Source organism: the organism of the source record quoted next, unplaced genomic scaffold (genome assembly GCF_019419815.1).
Source record: "Pyrus x bretschneideri cultivar Hongxiangsu unplaced genomic scaffold, Pyrus_bretschneideri_v1 Contig22, whole genome shotgun sequence".
Taxonomy (NCBI): Eukaryota; Viridiplantae; Streptophyta; class Magnoliopsida; order Rosales; family Rosaceae; genus Pyrus; species Pyrus x bretschneideri.
Window position 1 is genome coordinate 794,933 of NW_025999524.1, and position 22,260 is coordinate 817,192.

The window sequence follows — 22,260 nt, forward strand, 5'->3', positions numbered from 1 at the left end:
CTTCATCCGAGAGTTATCAGTATTTATCAAAGTTGTTCCTATGTACCGAAAATAATTTAAATTGATTCTAATCGTTGGACGGTTATAGATTCTCTAGTATTTAGCATGATTATTACATACTTGTTTGAAAGTATTTTTAAAATAATTAATAATATTTTTAGTGAAATTGATTTTGAGTTACAAAAGCACGCTTCTAGAAAAAAACATCAAATATGTGCTTCTTGCAGGAAACAATTAAAATGTCCAGGATCTATTTAGATTTTTACCAAAGATTGATTTTCAAAAATATTTTCACAAAAAATGTTTTTAATTATTTTAAAGGCACTTCCTAAAGAATTGTATATCTCAAGTTCAAACACTTCTCTCACCTTTAGTGCAAAATATCACTTTGATTTGAGAAAAAAAATAATACAAAAGTTCCTACTCATGCCCACCCAAAAATGAAATTGATTATTGAATGCTTTTTATTCATGTCACGATCACACTTATTCAGAGAAATAAGAGTGTTCAAAGACGAAACTTGAGTATACATAAATTCCTCTCTTATTTAAAGCAAATATATGGTTATCTTATTTAAAACACATATATGGTTTTGATCGTATTAAATAAGTTTAGGTGATCTTATTTCTGATTTTATCACATTTCATATTACCACTATTTTCAAAATATTAGATTTGGATTTAAGCCGAAAAACAAAATATGGACCACTCTTAATAACCCCATCTGACTAGGCACGAACATCTCCTTGCATAAATACACATCTGCGTGGACCTTCATTTGATCCCTATTTTTGGGTAATTTATTTCTTTTTTACAATTTCGTGATAATTACGATTTGATAATATTCCTATTTTCCTCGTTGCAAAAAAGTATAGGGAATAGGAAGACTACTCCATCCGAGGACCAAGGCATAACACAAGCCTCTTTGAAGACTTACAAAGGAGGTCTTAGCCCCTTCAATGAAGGTTTTAAGTTCAACTTTTATAAATAAAGAGTAGTAAGATAAATTTTCGATTAACAAAGTACTAAAATAAACTAAACACCATGGACTAGGCTGCTAGGTGCTAAAATAATGGATCAAAAAATCAGCACGGAATGATTCAAGCAGCGTTCACAACCCGAAAAACATCTTTCACATTTCTCTAATAATTTACACAGTTCTGATAATGATACAGGCAAAACTATTTGACATTCTTGACACAACCCCAAATGAGTTTGATGCATGCCCTGGTTTTCCCTCAATTTTCTTCATCACATAGTGCAACATTCTTTCAAACCTTTCCGGGAGAAGTTCGCGATTTCATTTCACAGGTATACATTCTCCGGGCTCTTGGAATGATCAAGTGTATTAAGTTTGCCAACCATATATTTTGTTCAAGCTTTACACATGCAAGGAGTTAGAGGGTTCTCCCACAAGTCATAGTTGGGGAAGGTCGCTTCTGGTAATTCAGTTCGTGTTTCGTGGGTGACTACTACATCGTCTGCAAAGGTTGCCCAGCCCATGTAAGGGTCCCCAAAAGATTTAGACATCAGCCCCTTGTCTGGTTTTATTGATTTTTGACGATGACCCATGTACCGGCGTGCCCCTATGATCAGCTTAGCAAAGTTGCCTCCATGGGTCATCACGAATACATCAGACTTCAAGCACACCAGGAAGTCAAGCGCTGCCAAGCTAGTCACATGCTTCCTGAATTTATCCAATTCCTGCTTAGCCGTCAACTCCTCTTTCGTTACCTTTTATGGATGGTGAAATGAGTGTATCAATCAAGAGGGAGAAAAGAAGGATTTCAAGTGAAGAAGTTTCCACATATCCCCTAAGTTTCCTGTTTTAAAAGATTATCTAGTTATCCGAAGTAACCCCAGCTAGAATTATTCGAAACCTCCTTTTCTGAATTCAACTAGTCATCCAAGTAAGATATTCTTAATAACGGAAAGGGTATAATCTTTTAGATCTGATTTACTAACACTTAAAAACTAATGGGCTGTCTTCACCAGACAAGTTCAGTCAGTAGTGCTATGGTAGAATAAATAAGAAGTTCATACCAGATTTGGGAACATGTTCCTCAGCGGCGCCATCCTGTTGTGGCCACCATAAACCTGTCCTGAAGCAACATAAATTTGAGTTTCCTTAGGATAGCCCATTGCTCGAAGAATGACAGCCACTTCCCCAGGCTCAAGGGGGCATCGCCCTTCCTTTCGCTTCTGCAGGGCTAGTTGCCATAGATGGGTACCATTCTGCATACCAAAATCACCATCAAAAGAAAAAGAAACACAATAAGACTGATATTCTTTCAAAGTTCTGACTCCATAAAGTTGACCTAGGTATTCTATTTACCTTGTACCGTCTCGGCCATTCTTTATGTCTGTATTCTGCCATTAGAGCTTTCTCTTCCCTTGTGCCCACAAAATCACAGAAAGATAGGCCTACCATCCCTTTCTCAAACCTAAGATGAAGAGCCCTGCAAGTGTAGAATTGTTAGTGAAGTTAAGGTACAATTACCAGAAATTTGAATAGATTTAAGCACAATGTTACATACATGTAAGAATTGGAACCTCCAGTGCGATTTCTCATCCTTGATGCCAATAAATCAGCCATCTCCTCTATCTCAGGAAGAAATTTAAGGGCATGATAATTCACCCTGCACCTTAGCCTGTTGATTTCTTGAGGGACATTGTCGTACCTGAAACCAGAGAGGTATGATATTATTAGCTTGTTATACATTGTTGACTTCTAACAGATATAAACACTTACATTTTTTAAAGACAAAAGAAACTTTCAGTCCTTTTCTTTCTACAAAAGTGTGACTTGTGAGCTTTCGACAGCACCTGTATAAGAATTCCCAACTTACCCGAGTCGATCGACAAAAGGTTTTAGGGCCATTATCTTCTTCTCCTTGATTCGCGGCAGAACATTGTCTATGTAAAATTGAGCAGGAGCATATTTTGGAATGTTCTTTACTGTTCGTCTAAAGAAAAAAAATTTACAAATCAGTGTGAGTTGCAGAGAAAAATCTATACAAATTGGGGGGGGGGGTGTTGGGTGGAGAGAGAGAGAGAGAGAGAGAGAGAGAGAGAGAGAGAGAGCTTAACCTTATACTTGTAAATAGCTCAGCTTTGTCAGTAAACCACTCAGGAATATCACGAACAATTCGTACATCATCCTTCAGGTAATCAATGAAATGGTCAACATCAAAGATATCTTCAAATTTCCTGCAGAAGTTGTAATACTCAAATCAAGAATTGCAAGCATAAGAGATCCCAAAACAAGATCTTATGAAGCAATTTCAAATAGGGATACTCTCAAAAGATCTTTAAAAGCGTGAAAGCAAAAAGATTAGTTTTTCAAGATCTGTAACAGAGACCATTAACATCAAAATGGTATTTGCCTGTTATTTAATTGTGTATATAGTTATATACTGTTTTTATGACTTTACACTAATATGACAGTATGTATAAAAATAGAGGCAAAATCTCACGTTTGGTCTTTCCAAATCTGGTCCTGCTTCAGCACAGGCAAAATAAGGGTGGCATTCATTATTTTGGCTACAGCTACTGCATTGCATATCTGCATGGAAAACATACACATGACAGTTCACATACAACGATAAGGCAGAATCACCCAGCTATAACTTTCCAAAGGAGTAATACAAATAAACTTACAGAACCATATCTCAAACTAATATGCAAATAAGCAATCAGACTAGCGCAACCATTATAATCCAATGGAAAATTGCTTTCTGTAAACCATGGAAAAGCAATGGAAAATACGGGGTTGAAAAAGTAGCTAAGTGAACAATTTTATATTTGAACAAAGAAATTCAGCCAAGCTACAATGTCGCATAAAAGATCAGTCAAGCTCTTATGACGAAAACAACAGCAGAGCAAATGTAACGAACTTAAAGCCATTGAAAGAGAGACAAACTAACAAGCAAACAAATCAACCGCAGTGCCGCACCGGCAGACAAGCTGTTGCCTTAGTCAGACAGCCATCCCCAGCTGGACACCAAGCACGAAAACATATTATGGTCGTTGTAACGGATTAACTGTTACCGCAAACTAATTGTTACTAATCTGTAACAGTCTCAGCCACCATTTAACATTGCAACCAATCTGTAGGAGCTCTTGAGAAAAGTCTCGGTGCAATGCCAATTCTAGAACTTTCTTGAAAAAGTGAAATCTTTGTCTTACATCTTCTCTAAGTGATTCTTTCACATCATTCTTACAATGTGCACAAATTAGGGGAAATAAAGAAATAAAGATTTCTTGAACAGATTAACAATAAGACCGAGTAGAACATACCGCAATTCTTTGCTGATTTAGGCCACCCTCAGCATGAATAAATATGTACCCAGTTGTTTCGTTTTCAGGTGGAAGATCTGCACAATGCCGGAAAGATTCTAAATTTAGAAAGGTAGAACTAGACATAGTAATAAAGAACATCATAGATCTAGTGCAACACGTCAACAACAAAAACAAGAGCTCAGCTCACCTGAAATCCCACCAAGGCGGCGCTCGGCACAGGGCTTCCAAGACGTGGTTGCTGAATACGGATTCTCCCAAAGCGAAGGCGATTCCTTGACCTAGAAAAGTAAATTCACATTAAAAAATTTCACAATTACGTCACCGAAATTCTAACATTGACCAAGCAAACAGCTTTCCCCAACTTACAAGAGGACAGTGAAGAGTAATGCCATCTTTTTTACACAAGTAAGGAGTATTCTGCAACACAAAGCCAAACAAACCAATTGAAAAACATCGAATTGCACAGCTCTAAGCAAGACTGTCTATCCCAATTGCCAAACACCAGAAATCCGAACAGAAAAAGCACCAAGAAGCCATACCACTCGTTTCACGATCGCCAGAATCGAGACCAGGCCGAAGACTGCGACGACGACGATGACGATGAAGAGTGAGATCCTGGAGCTGTTGGAGTCGTCGGCTATTGAGGGGCAGATGGATTGGAAATGGGAGAGGAAGGGACGGTCGCGATCTTTGTGGGGAGGGCGACCGCGGCCGTCGTCGTCGTCTTGGGGCTGAGTGTCGAAGATCAGAGGGGAGAAGTCCTCGTCGCGCTTCATTGGAGAAGAAGTGGCTCGAGCCCCCACCGCGATGGAGTGCCTGAGCTCCGCCATGGCACGCTTCGGACTGTAAGTCATGTTTCTGGCTCTTGGTTTGTTAAATGTGGAGAGTGGTGTAAAGCCGAAGCCGATTTAGTTTTTTATTATAATTTGCACGTTGTGTAATTTTATACAAATTTTTAAATTTTTTTAGACAACAAATTTATTAAAAAAAAAAAAAAAGAAATTAATTAATATTGAGCTCATTATTTATAAAATTTAAATTTAGTCATCTTGTTGAGACACTTAATAAAATCGCTTTGGTTTGATATTTGCCTCGCAACTACAGTTACTCTTGCTCTTGAGTTTTTAAATTCTTACTTTTGAAGATTAAGGTAGCGTTTCAAATTAAAAATCGAATTGAACAAAATAATTGATTTGGTTCGATTTTGATTAAGTAGTTGTGCTCGAACCCTTCATCAATTGAAACTCAAGTCTAAAATCCAACTTTCGCCCATGAATTTTATCAACAAACTCAAAGAAAATTACCCGTAAAATTAGAATAATATACATTTAATATAGTTAATTGGGTGAACTTAATTCAATGATGAGGTCAATAAAAGCAGTTTTTTTAATCAATGTATGAGTTTTTTTCTTTTTCAATCAAGATTTTGTAATTAAGTCTAAATCCAACAACAAAAAAAAAAAAAAAAAAAATTAGATAGATCTAAAACAAATTAAAAAATGAATAAAAAACTAATATTTTGCGCGACGACGTCGTGCAGAAATGGGCATTTGCGTACATTTAAAACTATAGCCTTACACCGGTGACCAACCAAAGCCGCCACGCAGACACAGCACCGAGCAGCCCGGCGCTCTACTAGCACACCAGTGACCGCCACATGGCGGCCACTCGACCTCTTCCGCCATCCTTCCAAAACCCTAACTTTCCACCCGCGCCCAAATCTCCCGATCCCTCCTCGGCCGCTTTCCTTATCAAAGCCTCCACCTTTAGGAAGAACAAGCAGAACAGCAGCAACATCATCAGGTGCGAGATCAAGAGCTTCGGCCACAACCTGACCATCGAGCCGGACTCTCCGGTTCACGTCTTCCGCGACGCTTCCGAACCCCAATTGTCAATGGCTTCCGATTCGGCGGTGAAGAAGGCGAAGAAGGTCTGCCTCTTCTACTGCGCCGAGACCAAAGCCCTCGCCGAGAATGTCGCCGCCCAGTCCGACTCCATCGAGCTCCGCAGCATTAATTGGAGGTGAGAGCTCCGACTGCAAGCGTGGCAATTGAGCATTTGCCTTGAAAATTTTAATTTTTAATTTGTGGAATTTGGCTCTGTTGTGCTTCAATTTTTGTAAATTTGGATTCTTTTAGGAAATTTGATGATGGGTTCCCCAACATATTCATACCCAATGCTCATGGAATTCGAGGGCAACATGTGGCGTTTCTCGCCTCGTTTAGCTCCCCGTCGGTGATTTTTGAGCAGCTCTCTGTGATTTATGCATTGCCCAAGTTGTTCATCTCCTCATTCACTCTGGTGCTTCCATTTTTTCCGACGGGGACTTCGGAGCGTATGGAGGATGAGGGAGATGTCGCCACCGCTTTCACGCTTGCCAGGGCCTTGTCAAACATTCCCATTTCGATGGGAGGGCCTACTAGTTTAGTTATCTATGATATCCATGCCTTGCAGGTTTTTCTATACCACATTTAGTAAACAAATTTGCCTTCTCTTAGCTACTTAGTCCATTGATGAGCAATGTGCACCGATTACCTGACCTTGTTGTTTTGATTGTTTGTTGCGTGTTTAGGAGCGGTTTTACTTTGGTGATAATATCTTACCGTGCTTTGAGAGCGGGATCCCCTTGCTCAAAAATAGGCTCCAGCAGCTCCCTGATTCCGACAATGTAAACTGTTTTCTCCTCCCCTTTCTGTTGAGTCCTAGGAGTTTAGATGTTGATAAGGAGTAATTATTCATAAAAAAAATTATTTCTGACATTGTATACTGATTATCTTCACAATTTAGATATCCATTGCTTTTCCTGATGATGGTGCGTGGAAACGATTTCATAAGCAGCTACATCATTTCCCTACGGTATGATATGTTTTCCTCTCTCCCTAGTAACGAGGAGGATCAATTACCTGTGCATGTTTTTGTGTTTAATTCTTAGAGTCATCAAAATATCATCTAAGAGTCTTCATTAAAACAGCATAAATATGATAATTGTATTATTTTCATCACGTTTGTTCTGATTGTTTTGACTTTAAGGATCTGACTATTGATGCCTGTGCAATACACCTCATAGATATCCATCTGAAAGCCTATAGTCTTGTGTAAAAGGCACAGCTAAACAGTGTTTTTTTTTTTTTCAACTAATGTTGTGCGATCTCCTTCACTGACACTTTCACGAGCCTTACATTTACTGTATAACGGCTTGCTTTAACTATGTTTCTCAGACTGCCTAACCTTTAAAGAGTTGAATGCAGATTGTCTGTGCTAAAGTTCGGGAAGGTGACCAACGAATTGTACGTATTAAGGAAGGAGACCCTAGAGGACGACATGTTGTGATTGTTGATGATTTGGTTCAGTCTGGTGGTACCTTGATCGAATGCCAGGTATCCAGGTCCTGAGTGAACTTCTTACTTGCTGTTAACTCTATAATATTGGCCATAACACAACGAACAATGTAATTCAGATAAAATACGGTTATTCGGCATGGGAAAGTATTAACTTGTCCATAGGTTGGGACTTGAACTTGACTTCTTGGCTAGTAGATGGACATTTGACTTATGCTGCATTTCTTGCCACATAGATTCCTGCTTTAGGTTCATTTTCAGAGAGGAAAAAGAGTCCTTCCATTTGTTCACAAGTTAATCTGAAATGCCATATTACGTTCTCATCTTGTTTCAGAAAGTTTTAGCCGCCCATGGAGCGGCAAAAATCAGTGCTTATGTAACGCATGGGATCTTTCCTAATCGATCATGGGAACGCTTTCAAAGTGATTATGGAGGTATTACATCCTCTACTTACTACTATTTGGTGCTAACTTGTTTGAGACTTTCCAAGTACAGTTTCTAAATCCTGTGTGCATTCCTTCCTTCTTTTTGCAACCAGGGCACCCCGATCACGGGCTGACCTACTTCTGGATTACGGACTCGTGTCCGGTGACAGTGAAAGATGTGAAGAACAATCCGCCATTTGAAGTTCTTAGCCTTGCTGGTTCCATAGCGACTACTCTTCAAATGTAAGAGTAGCTTACGAGCACTAGATAGAAAGTGTCCTCTTTGGTTTTTGTTATGTTTTTGCCCCACCCTTTCTTCCAATAATGGGGTTGAATGGACTATAGAGGAGTTATCAGGCATAGAGAAAGTTAAGGCACTTGAGAATGCGGTTGCGGCGAAGAATTTTTCACTTTGTTTAGCAGATATGATGGCCAACTTTAGAACTTGGATAACAATAAAACCCCAAGTTCAGTCAGTCGGCCATAATGTAGCTCTGGGAATAGGGCAAGCGCGAATAACCGTTGATAATGTACAAAGTGGTTCTTGCATATACTTTCTTTAAGTTGTGGATTTTCGTAGTGTAATTCAACGATCCAAATCAGTTTTCGAACTTTTTCAAGGATTATTCATGCCAATTTGGCGAAGTCAATAATTTTTAGTCTTTCGATTTGATTGTCTACATTTTAGAATGAGGATGCTAGGATCCCTTCTCAAATCATGTCTGTTAATCGTACATCGTGCAGCTAGAAATTATTTTAAATACTTTTATTTAAAATTAAACATGAACAGTTCCTGACGAAAACTGATCGTACGATGTACGATGTACGATGAACGGACACGATCACGATTTGAAGATCTCTGAGATCCTTACAATGAGAATCCGGTGAGGATCCTCATTCTACATTTCATTTAAGCTTTTATCTAGCGAATTGTGCCTTTTTTGTGGAACCGAATCCCTCCGGACCCAAAAGAATTGAGCCCAAGGATCAAATGATCCGGATCACTGAAATTTGATCTAACGGCTACAATTATTATAACTTTTAGAGGACCTTCTGTTTGTAGCTGTTGAATCAAATTTCAATAGCCCGGATCATTTGATTAGTAGGCTCAGTTTCTTTGGGTCCAGAGGGATCTGGTTCCCTTTTTTGCACATTTCGAAAAACACGTCAGTTTTGGATTTGAATGAGTTTTTGCCGGGTGACCCGCGAATGAGGACGTTTGAATTGAGAAACGCGTCATGGGACAGCTTTAGAAAGATGTCTCTCAAGTTATGGACATCCTTATTAGTTATTCTACAAGCCTCTTTGACCAAAAACAAAAAGCCTCCATGCATACAATATATATAAAAATACGGGCAAAAACAAACAAAAGCTTTTGATATTTATTTATCTTTCTTAAAAATGCTGGTTCGTTCTGCGGTTACAAGTCAAAAGTAATTCGTTTTAGCAGGCACACGATCACTTCATTCTTCGCTTTACAAGTCGAATCAAACGAGAAAGATTTACATGGCACATGCGCACACAGAAAAATTTACAACTCAAATGACAAATCAAAATTTTGTAACAATTTATCCGCCACACATACATTTTGAAGTAGCCTTCCTTACAAGATAACAACGACGTGTATCACAACTCACGTATAACATATAACATTCACAATAAAGTTTCAGGTGGATGCATGATAAGTTGATAACCTTGTAATGAAAGCGAAAAATGAGCACAATTACCTCTAGTTAGAGCAAAACGAAAACACATCCCTCCTCTTCTCCTCCTTTATCACAACATCTACCTATCTTCAATTCCGGGCCTATATCACACTTCGTTTGAAACTCTTATGTAATTCAAGACCTTTTTTAGAGCCTTTCCACTGTCAATAGCCTCTCTGGCTCTATCCAGGGCTGAGGTTATGTCTTCTGCACCATCACATCCAAGTAAGTGATCAGTCATTCCAGCATTCAACACTATTCGATCATAAGCTGGTCCCTTGTGACCACGAAGCGCTGTTAAGCCCAACTCTATATTCTTCACAACCTGAAGTTGCAGAAAATGTAACTATTCGTCACAAAATGCTGGCTTGTAAAAAAAATGAGAGTGCAAAAACCTGTGTTTGTATGTGTGTGCATGTGTGTGGGTGCGCAAGCATGTGTGTGTGTGTGTGTGTGTGTGAGAGAGAGAGAGAGAGAGAGTGCATGCCACAAGATGGGAGGAATTACCGATCTATCAGTTCTTGGAGTGTCAGTGGGTTCAAAACCATAGTCTACGGCATTAACCTCTAGACTGAAGCTCTGACGTGAAACACCTGCAAACCAAACTTTTGAGTCAGTTTCGATGGTAGGATACTTTATGCAAGAATCTCAACATTTGTGGCAGCTACATGCATAACGCAGAGCTTTAAAACTACTATTACACGTGGATGAGAAAATGCAGAAAAGAACATAAGGACTTGATGAACAAACCATCAACTTCACAAGAGGATACAAGGCTTGTTGAACGAAACCCTGAACAGTAGTTTACAGGAAGTCCTTTTGATGAATTTACTGACCGCAATCTGGTTGTCATTGAGAGAGCTCCTTCCTCACCCTTCAGTAATAGTAAAGTTAGACGGTAGTAGTTTATTTGAATTACTCGGTTGATAAAAGAATAGTAAAGTTAGACTATAAATTCTTATATCTAAGATTTCAAAAAGGTTGATGAAAAATATTAAACACTAGTATTTGAAGCACCATCCTCTTCAACTGCATAATCAGCAAAGTACCAACCTTCACCACCAAGCCAGCATTGACACCTCTTCTTCTCATAAGCATTAAGAGCGGCTCCTCAAAACCTTCATGATAAAACCCAGCAACAATTGCTTCCTTCCCCCGGGCCTGTTGAGAAAGCAATAGATTTTTCATATTTCTGTATGGTGCAGCCCAAATTTGTAAAACGATGCTAGGGTACTTATCACTTCAATCAATAATTCGATTGGAGGCATTGCATGAGCAAATTACGTTATTTGTTGATGCCTACTAAATTTTCAGAATTTAAAGTAGATAAATCAATTGCATGAAAGGTAAAGAAAGTTCTACATGCATAATATTTTGTGTAGTTTCTAGATTTTACACAGATTTCTCAGCATAAAAATGCCAGTCGAGGTTTCCATAAGAATAGAAGGGATGAGCCTTACGAACAAGTTATTAAAAGAAAACAGTGATGTGGCTTACCTTCACGAATTGCTGAACCTTTTCGGTCGTTGCCAGTGGGGGACGTTTCTTAATATGCTCTCTCAACTTAACTAATGAATATCTGCAGAATTCAAACAAATGTTATCATCAGTTTCATCCCGATTAGAATAAATACTAAGCAGAGCATGCCAAAATGTTGGCTAGAGATTCACACAGAGAAGGGCGGGCTTCACGTTGACTTATATAGGCAAAACCAATGTCTTCATCCTGAAATAACAAGATAAAGAATTTAACTGCAGCCCGAAAGACATAAAACCAAAGAGATGAGTAACCATAGCAAGAAGTATATGGGAACCACATATACCTCAAGAAGTACTTTTGCTTGCAACGGGGTTAACCTCGTATTTGCCCCCATAAACTTAAGCATCTGTTCTTCAGTAACTCCTCCCTAAAAAAACAAAAACTTTATCAAACCGGCCCTATTAGTTTATGCTATCGGGTCAATTGGTTGAGCAGAGCTGAAAGCTCACCTTAGGCGGCATCCAATCCAAGCCGTGAAGCAAGCAAGATTCGGAATAACAAGATCGAACCACAGCAACGAACAATGTGCTTCTAAAGAAACGCGTGTTACCATCGTAAGGTTCACCATAGTGAGTAAGTGATTTAACATCAGCAATTGGAGTATCACCTAATTAATCAATCATTAAGCAAATAATTCATCCTCTGAAAACAAAATTAAGAAAAACTAATTGGGATAATTAATTAGACTAGAGCTTACCGAGTTCATCATCAAATGCAAGGCAGTAAGCTTTCAGCTCACGGACAGTTTCTCTGTTCATCCGCTGACCAATCAGCAATGCCGAAAGCAACGCTTCACTCACACTATCGGACGACGTCGCATCATCCACTGATTTCAACGGAAGAATGTCTCGCAGCACGCCTTGGACTTCTTCAAATCCTAGGTGGCCGCCGGCGAGGACCTCCCGGAGGGCGCCGACCAATCTCATCTCGCTAGCGCCGTTCCCGACGAATTGGGGTCCGATTGAGCTTCCCGCGCCCATCAACGACCCCTCCGGATCGGCGACGAACACCACGTCCGCCGGAAGAGCCCGAACCAGAAGCGGCCAGAACTGGTTCATCGCCCGGATCTCGCCTTCGCTCCACTGCGTCGCCTCCGGAAAAGCGTTGGCGCGAATCGACATAGCCGCGAAAAACGCGCCGAGCTGCGACTTCGACACCGGCTCCTCATCCTTCAGCTCGCCCTTGACCGATCTGTAAATCGTGTCGAGCACCTTGAAGGCCTGATCCTCGCCGAGAGGCTTGGTCTGTGTGGGGCCCGTGCAAACCCTAGTCTGAGCGTCCAGCACCGTCTGATTCGGCTTCGGAATACCGGACCTCCGATACGAAGATGAAATCGTCGGGTTTCGGGTATCGTATTCCGGGATGTTTGAATTTTTTACGGTGACGGACTCCAACACGGATTTGGTGGTTAAGGTTAGTTTTCTTCCGGTAAGGCGGCGGCCGTTATATGCGGGGAGGTTGAAGAGTGTTTGGGTGAGAGGGTGAGTGAGGCTGCGATGCTTGGCGGTGGTGGAAGTAGTGGAGATGGAGGTGAAAAGAGAAGGTTCTTGATTGAGAAGAGCTTTCATGGTTTGCTTTTCTCCGTTGCTGTGTTTTCTTCTTCCTCCTTCTAATGGTGCTGGTGCTGGTGCTGGTGCCGCTTCGGGAAGAACGCAAAACTGAGATAGTGCGGTTGGGTACTGATGTTTTCTATGCACGCCAAACCTTTTGTTTATCATTTATTATTTTAAAAATTCAACGTTCGGACGTGGTTTTTAGAAATGCAGGAGAATTTTTTCGGACTTTTTTTATAAATTCTCTAGCACTTTAACATTTAATGTTAATTTTCGTGAGAATGGATCATTCGGTTAAACCACATAATAAGTAATTTAATTTAGTATCGAACTCGTTATTCACGACATTTAAATTTAAGATCTCTCACTTTTAAGTAAAGATGAATATGATCAGATCGTACCAAGTGATAGCTGCTTTTTTCTTTTATTTTTATATTTTAACACTGGAATCAACAATAGTAATTTTGTTTGAATTTATTTTTGATGGCAAAAATATTACTAAACTATAGTATTAAGTGACAAAAAAAATATCATGTTAAAGTTGTATAGTTTTTGAAAAATGATCTAGCAAGAATTCTTTTTTCAGAGATCTCATGATCTTATTCATACATTATACGATAACAAATCATTTCAAAATTTAAAATTAAATATAAAATATAAATAGTAACTTACGAAAACTTGAAAAGCCACACCCTTGCCCGTCTGCATTTATTCCGTTTCGTTTCAATTCAGCTGCGTTGGGGCCAAAAGCATAAACCCAACAACCAACAGAGCCTCGAAACAAACAAACAAATGGCAGGCAGTGGCGGCACTGGTATTGCTTTGTTACCAAGGAAACGCAGAGGGAAGAACCCGGGGAAAACGACTTCCGGCGCCGCCGTCAGAGAGCGGTGGGAGGTCCGTTTCTCCCGCTTCTTCTGCTACCATCCGGCCCACTCCACGTGTCCTGATCTCATCCCTCTGTCCACCAGAATCAGAAATCGATCGACAGCTGGCAACTGGGTCTCCTCCTCCTTCTCCCTGGCTATGCTCCATCCACAGCTCGCTCACGATCACTCCTCCTCCTCCTCCGACGTCCTCCTCACCGTCTGCTTCGCCGGCCAAGTTGTATAGTGAGCCCACGTTTTCTCTCAAGGACAATCGGGACTCAATAAATTTGCCCATTTTCCATACGTACACTAAGCATTTTCACGGCGGCCAAACGACATTTAAGCTCAAACAGTCTGTGATATGATAAATAAAACGAGTTCAGCAAGTGCTAGATTGTTTATAGCTAGCTTCTGCCGGAGATTGCTACGACGTCGTTCTTTGCTTCTTCCCAAAAGGAGTCTTGTAACCTTGCAGGCAAAGTATTCGATAGACGTCAACTGTTTAATATTAATTAATTAGCTGTTAAATCCCCATTATTTTCCTGAGCTCGTGTTTGGTTATTTCCTTTTCGATTCGTAAAATGCTTGAGCATTCAATTTTTATGATTTTCCCCGCTTTATTGTTTCTGTGGCTTAATCAACAAGTAATGCAGTGAGGATTACTGGGATTTTGGGTTGTTTTTCTAGCCTCTAGGCCAAACTTTCTTTGTTCCCAATTTGTTGGGTTTTTCGAAGATTCGTAGATTTCATCTGGCAACTCTTTGAATGATTACGACTTAACATGTTACAGGAGGAGCACTATGTTTCCAACCTGCAGTATGTTTGGCCTCACGTTTCATGCAACCCGCGACTTCCTTCCAAGGGTACCAGAGCCGTGCTTGTCAGCTATCGAGACTCTGTGGGCGAGGCAAGCTGCGCAATGCTTCTATTTTTTTTTTGGCTACAAGAACTCACAATGCCCTTGTGTTAACTAAGATCTTGTTTGTAGGTCGATGAGGCAGAGAGATTTATGATCTCTTTGAAGAAGAAATCATACTGCAAACAAGAAGCCAGTGTGTTAGTAGATGAAATATCTTTTCCTCTGTATTGCAATGGAAATAGAGTTACGATTGGTTTTGTTTTTCAGGGGATCTTCGACATTGAACCTCTTAATTACTGACATGGAATCTGAAGTTTCATCACAGTGTGAGTTCATTTATTCGGCTAGGCCACCCCTCGACCAGTAAATACAAAACCTGCAATCTCCTAAATTCTTCATTTCCCCTTGAGCTGCGACGCTGTTTTTCTGTGTTTCCAGGGTTTGTACACACTTTGTCATGACTCCGGTTCAGACTTATACCACTCAAATACTGCCAAGCTTTGGCAATGCAGCTGAGCACTACTCATATGCTCATCCGATGATGCATATTCATAACTTTCAACAAAACTTTCCAGCCATTCGTCCAGGTTTCACCGCATTGCTGAATGACTATCGTGGCACCATTGAACAAGGTAAATTATATTTATTTTTAGACAATTAAACAAGGTAGAATGTACGCCTTTGCAGATAACTGGAAATTTTGCTACCATTAATCATGATTGAATGTACGAGCAGCTCAATCAACTGTATCAGAGTCTGTCAATCTCAACTCGCATATCATGCCTCCAAATTTCACCTCATGACTTGGGAACTATCAACCTGTTTTTGAACAAGGTACATTCGCGACCTTAGCAGTAAACGGAAATTTTATTCAACAGAAAATTTGTCCTTGATTGAATGATTCAATGGCAGCACAATCATTTGTATCACAAGAAGTCATTTCACCGGAAGCCATTCTCATATCCCAACTCGCGGTAACTATTTCTAACACCTCAAAGTTTCTCGTCATAGACAATGTTCTTCATCAGTAGAACAATGTGATTCCATGTGATGAAGTATTAACACAAATGTTTGTTATGTATCAGAGTTACAGGGGAGATGCTTCCTTCCAAGGTAGCTTCACTTTTACCCTTTCATCTTCTTTTTTCCTTCTCTGAGAATTATTTTAAGGTAAGTTATGATCTGCAACGCATGAAATGCTAATTTGTTTCTAATTATTTATTTCTTCCCTGTATTTTCCAGATATGTTGAGTAACGTGGAGAGAGTCATCAGTGAAATGGGGGTTGATATGACTATCTCTAGTTTTATTTCAAATTTTTTGTATATAAAACTTTAACCATTTCATTTTATTTTATCTGTTTTTTCTTCTCTTTTAATCATATGGTTTAGGTTGAAAGTTGATATTCAAGGTATTTTGAAAAAAAATTCCGGAAGGTTGTTATTAGTTATACAATCTAATGATATATCAGTCGTTTGTGAGTAAAAAATTTATATTTGACTTCCGTATGTGGTAAGTGTTGGAGTGAGTTGACTTTTGTGTAATTAGGTGGATTTTATTCCCTGTTTGAGTTCGTATAATTAGAGTAAATATTATTGCACATCCTTACCTTGTAAATCAAGTCAGTAATACATATATTTGCCTCCTTGAGAAGAATAATATCGAGAATTGGAACCCTAAAATAAGCCTAAATTAACATGGTATCAAAGGTAGGGAGCAAGCATGTACTGACACGTGATGGGTGGGTCCCATTGGCCCAATGCGATGATGGTGGGTCCCTTGGCCCCGCTTGTAGGGTGAATCTCCTTAGTTGGGGACAATATCGCGGTGTTTTGGAAGTGCGTCTTTGGCCCGTCTCTTTGATAATTCGACAAGATACAAGTGTTGTAACATGAATGAATTGGTAACCCCATGATTAGCCATGTAATAATTATCAAGTTAGGGATAACATCAGTGTTGTTAGAAGTGAGCATTTAGCTCTCTCACTGATAATTCGACAAGATACACATGTTATAACGTGAATGAATTGGTAACCTCACGATTGGCTTCGCGAAGGTTACACGGAAAAATCAATCAGCAAATAAGTCAGTTAACAAGAACAGTAATTGTTACAAAAATAGAACACGGTTCTTCGCGAAGGTTACACGGAAAATCAATCAGCGAACATGTGCTCTTAGTCATTTAGATAAATTTCCGACAATTTTTCCGTATCTCTCCTTGATCTTCAGTGAGAACATTGATTCTCCCCATCTTAATCATGGCATTTGCAAATGCCCGAGCAAAAGAATCAGACCTAGCCAGTTTCGCCACCACCCCTCTGGTGCGAGGATCGATCGCCAGAACCTGATCCGACTCCATCAATCCTCTCCCCTGCATCAGGCTCGTATAGTAGTGATTGTCCAGGACGAGTGGTGTCGTGGGGTCTGAGTCAACAAACCTCTTTTTAGCCTCCTCCGCGGGCAATGTGTTGGGTGCAGGGCACTGTTGAGCAAGCTGAGCCGCAAACACTTCGTTTAGTGAAGGGTCTTTCGGCTTACCTGGTGCGAAATTGTACATCCTGTAATCGAAGAAGCTGCAGTGGACGGTGCCGATGGAGTGTGCGCCAGACAAGGCGACCATTTCCTCAAGGCTCAAGCCTTTTCTGGAGAAGAAGTCTATGAGCTCGTCCAGAGGTGTTGTGGGAGAAGGAAGTATGACATCGGAGGCACGGGAAGTGCGGCTGTCACGGCGTCCAGCAGGGACTTCGTAACGAGGCAAACCGGACAGAGCCACAGCTTCCCGTGAGGCAAAAGCTAAAATGTCGGCACAGGAAACGGTTCCCGGGCACTCCTGTTCTACCCTAGCCTTGATCTGATCAATGACTTCTAAACCTCGGACCCCGAAGCTGGCCGGTGATAGCATCTCTACGGGCTCGCCAGAGGGTGTGACATCCAACAGAAGTGACGCATCGCAGCCCTGTACGTACATTCATGAATATATTTTAAGTAATAATCACAATTTGACATGCATGACCCTAAACGACATTGCCACAAATGATATATTACATGTAAGGAATAAAGGCGTTATCCCAATAGGCACAGTAAACTGTATTTACCTTGACAAAGCAATCGTGGAAGAAGAGGCGAATGAGAGCAGCAGGAAGCTTTCGGTCCTTCTCTACCGCCTTGGCCACAACGTCAATCACGATTTTCTCCAAATTGGGACATTTCCGTTTGTAAAATCCAACGTGCAACCCGTTCCCCGGGTTGTTCACATCTGCCGAATAAGCAACGACCATCATGGAACACAAGGTGACGGCAAAAACCGCCGCAGTAATTAAACGACAATCCATCTCCCCGGTAGAAGATCGGTGACTGTTTGTGACTTGAAGCGGCACAACCGAGAATTGTTTGGTTTCTTTCTCCTTTTGTGCCACAGTCACGACGGAGACATGGTGCGGAGCTGTGTTTATATACAAGTGAGTGACTTAGGTTTGCCTCTGTTTTGCCTCGTTATTCGTGGTTAAAATTGCAATACTATAGAAAGATGGTTTTTTTTTTTTCACCATTTGTTCGGCTCTTTTTGGTCAACGGATAGTATACCGTTTATAGCCAAAATTTAACTCCTAAATTTAAAAGTGTTGTCATTTTTAGTCAAAACGTCATATCAATTAAACGAAATATATCAAACGCTACAGAGATAGGCTCTTTCTGTCCGTTCCTTTTTGTTTTTTTTTTTTTCTTTTTTGCGGTTTGATTATTTTCATATCCCAATCCAATAGCATAAGAAAATATTAAGAGGTATTCATTCTGATAGAAATTAAGTCGATCAAATTGTCAAATTAATTTCTTAATTGAGAAACCTACAAGGCTACAATCAAGAAGACCATGATGAAAATATCACATAACTACACCTTCTGAATAGTTTTCTATAATAGTTAATTGGTATGCTTTCAGAAAATTTCATAGAACTATAACTGATGCATTTTTTATTTAGAAAATGATATTATAATATTTTGCAAGTTTTTATTTTGATGGAAACTGACATTACGTGTTCTCATGCATTCTTCCGCATATGAGTCCTTAAACTTAAGGGTTACCCTAATTAGTTATTTAATTACGTGGTAGAATTTGAGCATAATATTTATAACTAGCTGAAGCAATTTTAACACCATGGATCTGAAAAGGAAGAAAAGAAAAATGAAAAACAAAGGAGACAGAGGAAGTTCTTTGCGGCAAATCGGCATTCTCCCCAGAAAAAGGGCGTTGGAAGAGGACCATATATGTTTTTTGCCCCTTTATAAATTTGTGTGCTTTTTTTTTAATTACCTTTAAAGGATGGGATTATAGTGGTTCACCGATCATTCCCATAATCTTATTAAAATAAAAAGAGAAATACAAACAAGGAGAACATAAAGCCAAACCTTATTAAGGAAAAAATATAGCAAGTAATTAATACGGCCGGGAAATCAAAAATCAACCCCACGTACAAATAAAACATATAATAAAAATTATCTGAAATGATATTTGGTAAAAGCAGAAAGATTATGAAAGCAGAAGCTACACATGAAGGAACATTTGACCACGGGCAATATGCAGCATGATTTGCACCAAAGTTAGCTAAGGCGTAAGCCACACAATTGTCATTGTGAAACATATGTGAAACAAAAACACGCATATGCCTAACACACCATAGGCAATTGCTCCAATCAACACGCATATAGCCTGCACAAACTATAGACTTGAATGACCCATCAGTATTTATCTTGATCCACCCTACCATAGAAGGTTTCCATACAACAGGGATGAAACTCTAGTCAGTTAGTGTTTTTGCATGCCTACAATAATGCGTAATGTTTCACTTATCATTTAGTTGTACCATCTCTCTAATGAAGATGGGAGCCCATCACTACATATGGGTCACATCTCTATTAAAGAAATGATAAAAATGATAGTAAAACTAGATGATAAGAATAACGTCTTTATTAAGAATAACTTCAAAGTTTCTTTTTCTGGTCAATTGAGTCCTTCTAAATTACATTCTTGATCAATTCCTGTTTCATGTATTAAAAATAAAATCTTTGGTCGTGACATGTAGGACGTCGTAGTGCATGATTAAACTTGCAGGGAAAGTGCTCGAGTGGATTCGATGCACTCCATGGATAATATATACATAATTACTTTTTACACTATATGGATATACACAATTGGTCATAATGTTAGTTAAAGGTTCTACAATTTTTCCTGATCTCTCCCTCATCTCGAGTGAGAACGTTTGTTCGCCCCATCTTGATCATGGCCTTGGCAAACCTTCGACTCCAAGCATCAGAATCCGAGGCCAATGTCTTTACCAACGCGCTGGTGCGAGGATCGGAAACCATTATCTGATCCGACTGGAGCAAGGTTTTCCCTTGCAACAGGTTCACGTAGAAGTTGTTGTCCAGAACAAGTGGAGTTATTGGATCGAAGTCCACGGCCCGTCTTTTTCGCTTCGTCTGCAGGCAATGTATTTTGTTTCGGGCACTTTGTGGAGAGATCAGAAGCGTAGGTTGAGTTGAGGGCAGGGTCTTGGGGCTGAGATGTGTTGAAATTGTAGAGTCTGTAATCAAAGAAGCTACAATGGGCCACCCCAATGGAGTGTGCACCGCTCAACACAACCAGTTCGTCGAGGGTGATGCCTTTTCTGGTGAAGAAATCTATGATATCGTTGAAAGGTGTTGTAGGAGCAGGGAGGCCAACATCGGAAGCACGGGAAGTACGACTGTCACGGCGTCCAGCAGGGACTTTGTGGCGGGGTAGACCGGCCAGAAAAACAGCTTCCCGAGCAGCAAAGGCTAGTATGTCGGCGCAAGAGACGGTTTGCGGGCACTCTTGTTCTAGCCTGGCCTTGATCTCATCAATGAGTTCAAAACCTCTAATGAAGTCATTTCCTTGTGCTTTTTTCTCTACAGGCTCCTTTGAGCGAGTGGCCTCCAACAGAATTGAGGCATCGCAGCCCTGTAAATTGTAAGTTGTTAAAAGCCTTAAGGGGGTGGACTCAACTAATCTAGACAATAAATACTACGCGATATTTGTACCATCTTAACTGACTGACTACGTTTTGTACGAGAATCGAACATGTAGGTCTCGATGTAGGTGGATCTCGCCCTTATTAGCGAGATGTCTGGCATGTCAGTTGAGATGATATAAATAGTACAATGCTGTGCGTACCTTGACAAAGCAATCATGGGAAAAGAGGCGAATGAGGGCACCGGGTAGCTTTGGATCTTGCCGGTTAGCCTCGGACACGATGTCAGCCACAATTTTCTCCACATTCGGGCAACTGCGACTGTAGAAACCTACATTTAAGCCGTTCCCAAGGCCTTTTCCAGCTGCCTCTGTACAAGGAGCGATGACGACGACGATGACGATGCATAAGATGAAGATGATTGTCTCGTTGATCATTAGACGACGCATAATGTCTATGTGTGTGTTAATTAATTAATGCGATTGATGGCGATTAGTGACTAATGCTTTTCTTAATTGCAAATGTCACAACCAAACTACGTACCGGTGAATCATGGATGGTTGCCTGCCGTCCTTGGCGAGAGGGTGGTAGAGTGACAAGTAGGAATTTTGTCCACCGCTGCTTCTTCTGTTGCCCCCTCGCCGGTCACAAGATGAGAGCAAAGTCCAAAAGTAGCAGACGTTTTCTTACCTAGGCGGGAAAATAGCAAATGTTTAGGGCTCAAATATTTTCCTGTAATTAGTTAACAAACGTTCACAAGTTGATTTTCTTTCTATTTTCTTGTTGTATACTTGTTTCACAAGTTTCCTTATTTAAGGCTTTTTAGTTAAAATGGTATCTGAAATAGTCACTAACTCCTCACTTTGGTCTCTAATATTTAAAATCAATATATGATCTTTGAGATTGCCCACCGTCAATCATTTTGGTCTTTATGTGAAAAATCTCTGTTAAATTGAAAAAACCACTAGCTCAAGGAGAGGGGTTAATTTGACAAAAATACTCTCAAATTAACCCAAATGATTGACGGTTGACAATCTCAAAGATCACTTCTATCCATTTTAAATTTCAGGAACCAAAATGAGAAGTTATGCCATATTCTAATATCTAAACTATGAGAATGAAGATTTGAACATAAGTACATTGTTCTAACCAACTTACCTACATCGCCTACAATTCGTCCTTTTATTATTGTACCATGACTGTGACTGAGGTAAACGCATGCCCCAATGAAATGGATTATAGATTTTTAAACAAATTATAATTGACAAACTTGACAGTAACTTGGCTAATTAAAATTGCCAACCTGCTTCCTCCCTCCCAAAGACGCATCGACTTCTTTCGTCAAAGTCTCTAAATATGTTTTTTCTTAGCCGGCACATAACTCCGAAGAACTAATCCCTAACTCCATGATTACCTACCCTAACCATCCACAATTAAACGTTAATTAGCTCTTCGTATCGCTAGCTAATTTCCAGTCGAACGACACCAGATAAAGGTAGAAGTAGATACGAAAAGGACACACCAGTGCTTAGCTAGCTCTAAGCAGAGTTCTCAAGGTATATAATTCTGATTAGTGATTAAATTAAAGCATAAGCATATATTTAATTGCTCAAGAACAATATTCTGTTTCAGAAATCCGGAACACATGGACGGCCGCGTGCCCCGTTAATTAAAAACAAAGAAAGA

General features: G+C 40.0%; 4 protein-coding genes and 2 pseudogenes across 6 annotated transcripts; 2 read left to right on the forward strand and 4 right to left on the reverse strand.

The window, feature by feature from the left end:
* Window positions 1-1,109: 1,109 nt before the first annotated feature.
* On the reverse strand, window positions 1,110-5,155 carry LOC103949803 (protein PECTIC ARABINOGALACTAN SYNTHESIS-RELATED). Its single transcript, XM_009360917.3, has 11 exons — window positions 4,841-5,155; window positions 4,668-4,718; window positions 4,489-4,579; window positions 4,299-4,375; window positions 3,476-3,564; window positions 3,090-3,209; window positions 2,849-2,965; window positions 2,537-2,680; window positions 2,335-2,458; window positions 2,043-2,234; window positions 1,110-1,733 (listed from the first exon to the last, which is right to left on the reverse strand). Exons 1-11 carry the CDS (start codon window positions 5,153-5,155, stop codon window positions 1,374-1,376), a joined length of 1,680 nt encoding a protein of 559 aa, XP_009359192.2. The 3' UTR covers window positions 1,110-1,373.
* Window positions 5,156-5,872: 717 nt separating this feature from the next.
* LOC103949804 (ribose-phosphate pyrophosphokinase 4) lies at window positions 5,873-8,613 on the forward strand. 2 transcript variants are annotated; one of them, XR_007258673.1, is made up of 7 exons: window positions 5,873-6,323; window positions 6,440-6,755; window positions 6,874-6,969; window positions 7,089-7,157; window positions 7,550-7,686; window positions 7,974-8,073; window positions 8,178-8,227. XR_007258673.1 is itself a non-coding variant. In XM_009360918.3 (7 exons), exons 1-7 carry the CDS (start codon window positions 5,959-5,961, stop codon window positions 8,309-8,311), a joined length of 1,209 nt encoding a protein of 402 aa, XP_009359193.2. In that variant the 5' UTR covers window positions 5,876-5,958; the 3' UTR covers window positions 8,312-8,613. The 2 variants fall into 2 exon arrangements, 1 of the variants encoding a protein (XP_009359193.2); XM_009360918.3 differs by having other exon boundaries at window positions 5,876-6,323; window positions 7,550-7,678; window positions 8,178-8,613.
* An 809-nt stretch (window positions 8,614-9,422) lies between these two features.
* LOC125477817 (anthranilate phosphoribosyltransferase-like) lies at window positions 9,423-13,047 on the reverse strand. Of its 2 annotated transcripts, XR_007258719.1 has the most exons (10): window positions 12,007-13,047; window positions 11,759-11,916; window positions 11,593-11,676; window positions 11,443-11,495; window positions 11,268-11,349; window positions 10,824-10,931; window positions 10,521-10,644; window positions 10,278-10,363; window positions 9,791-10,095; window positions 9,423-9,672 (listed from the first exon to the last, which is right to left on the reverse strand). XR_007258719.1 is itself a non-coding variant. In XM_048585298.1 (9 exons), exons 1-9 carry the CDS (start codon window positions 13,025-13,027, stop codon window positions 9,877-9,879), a joined length of 1,935 nt encoding a protein of 644 aa, XP_048441255.1. In that variant the 5' UTR covers window positions 13,028-13,047; the 3' UTR covers window positions 9,689-9,876. The 2 variants fall into 2 exon arrangements, 1 of the variants encoding a protein (XP_048441255.1); XM_048585298.1 differs by lacking the exon at window positions 9,423-9,672 and having other exon boundaries at window positions 9,689-10,095.
* Window positions 13,048-13,646: 599 nt separating this feature from the next.
* LOC108867440 lies at window positions 13,647-15,985 on the forward strand (annotated as a pseudogene).
* A 679-nt stretch (window positions 15,986-16,664) lies between these two features.
* Window positions 16,665-17,983, reverse strand: LOC103949926 (peroxidase 57-like). Its single transcript, XM_009361065.3, has 2 exons — window positions 17,684-17,983; window positions 16,665-17,544 (listed from the first exon to the last, which is right to left on the reverse strand). Exons 1-2 carry the CDS (start codon window positions 17,918-17,920, stop codon window positions 16,771-16,773), a joined length of 1,011 nt encoding a protein of 336 aa, XP_009359340.2. The 5' UTR covers window positions 17,921-17,983; the 3' UTR covers window positions 16,665-16,770.
* A 1,725-nt stretch (window positions 17,984-19,708) lies between these two features.
* LOC103949925 lies at window positions 19,709-21,023 on the reverse strand (annotated as a pseudogene).
* Between the last annotated feature and the right edge of the window lie 1,237 nt (window positions 21,024-22,260).

Coding starts and splice junctions, on each gene's coding strand:
- LOC103949803 (XM_009360917.3), bottom strand. CDS start 5,155: ATGACTTACAGTCCGAAGCGTGCCATGGCGGAGCTCAGGCACTCCATC. Junction 4,719..4,840: donor TGGCGATCGTGAAACGAGTG/GTATGGCTTCTT, acceptor TTTGTGTTGCAG/AATACTCCTTACTTGTGTAA. Junction 2,235..2,334: donor AATGGCCGAGACGGTACAAG/GTAAATAGAATA, acceptor TTTGGTATGCAG/AATGGTACCCATCTATGGCA.
- LOC103949804 (XM_009360918.3), top strand. CDS start 5,959: ATGGCGGCCACTCGACCTCTTCCGCCATCCTTCCAAAACCCTAACTTT. Junction 6,324..6,439: donor CTCCGCAGCATTAATTGGAG/GTGAGAGCTCCG, acceptor GGATTCTTTTAG/GAAATTTGATGATGGGTTCC. Junction 6,756..6,873: donor ATGATATCCATGCCTTGCAG/GTTTTTCTATAC, acceptor TTGCGTGTTTAG/GAGCGGTTTTACTTTGGTGA.
- LOC125477817 (XM_048585298.1), bottom strand. CDS start 13,027: ATGATAAACAAAAGGTTTGGCGTGCATAGAAAACATCAGTACCCAACC. Junction 11,677..11,758: donor TGGATTGGATGCCGCCTAAG/GTGAGCTTTCAG, acceptor TTGTTTTTTTAG/GGAGGAGTTACTGAAGAACA. Junction 10,932..11,267: donor AGGTTCAGCAATTCGTGAAG/GTAAGCCACATC, acceptor CTTTCTCAACAG/GCCCGGGGGAAGGAAGCAAT.
- LOC103949926 (XM_009361065.3), bottom strand. CDS start 17,920: ATGGATTGTCGTTTAATTACTGCGGCGGTTTTTGCCGTCACCTTGTGT. Junction 17,545..17,683: donor TCCACGATTGCTTTGTCAAG/GTAAATACAGTT, acceptor ATGTACGTACAG/GGCTGCGATGCGTCACTTCT.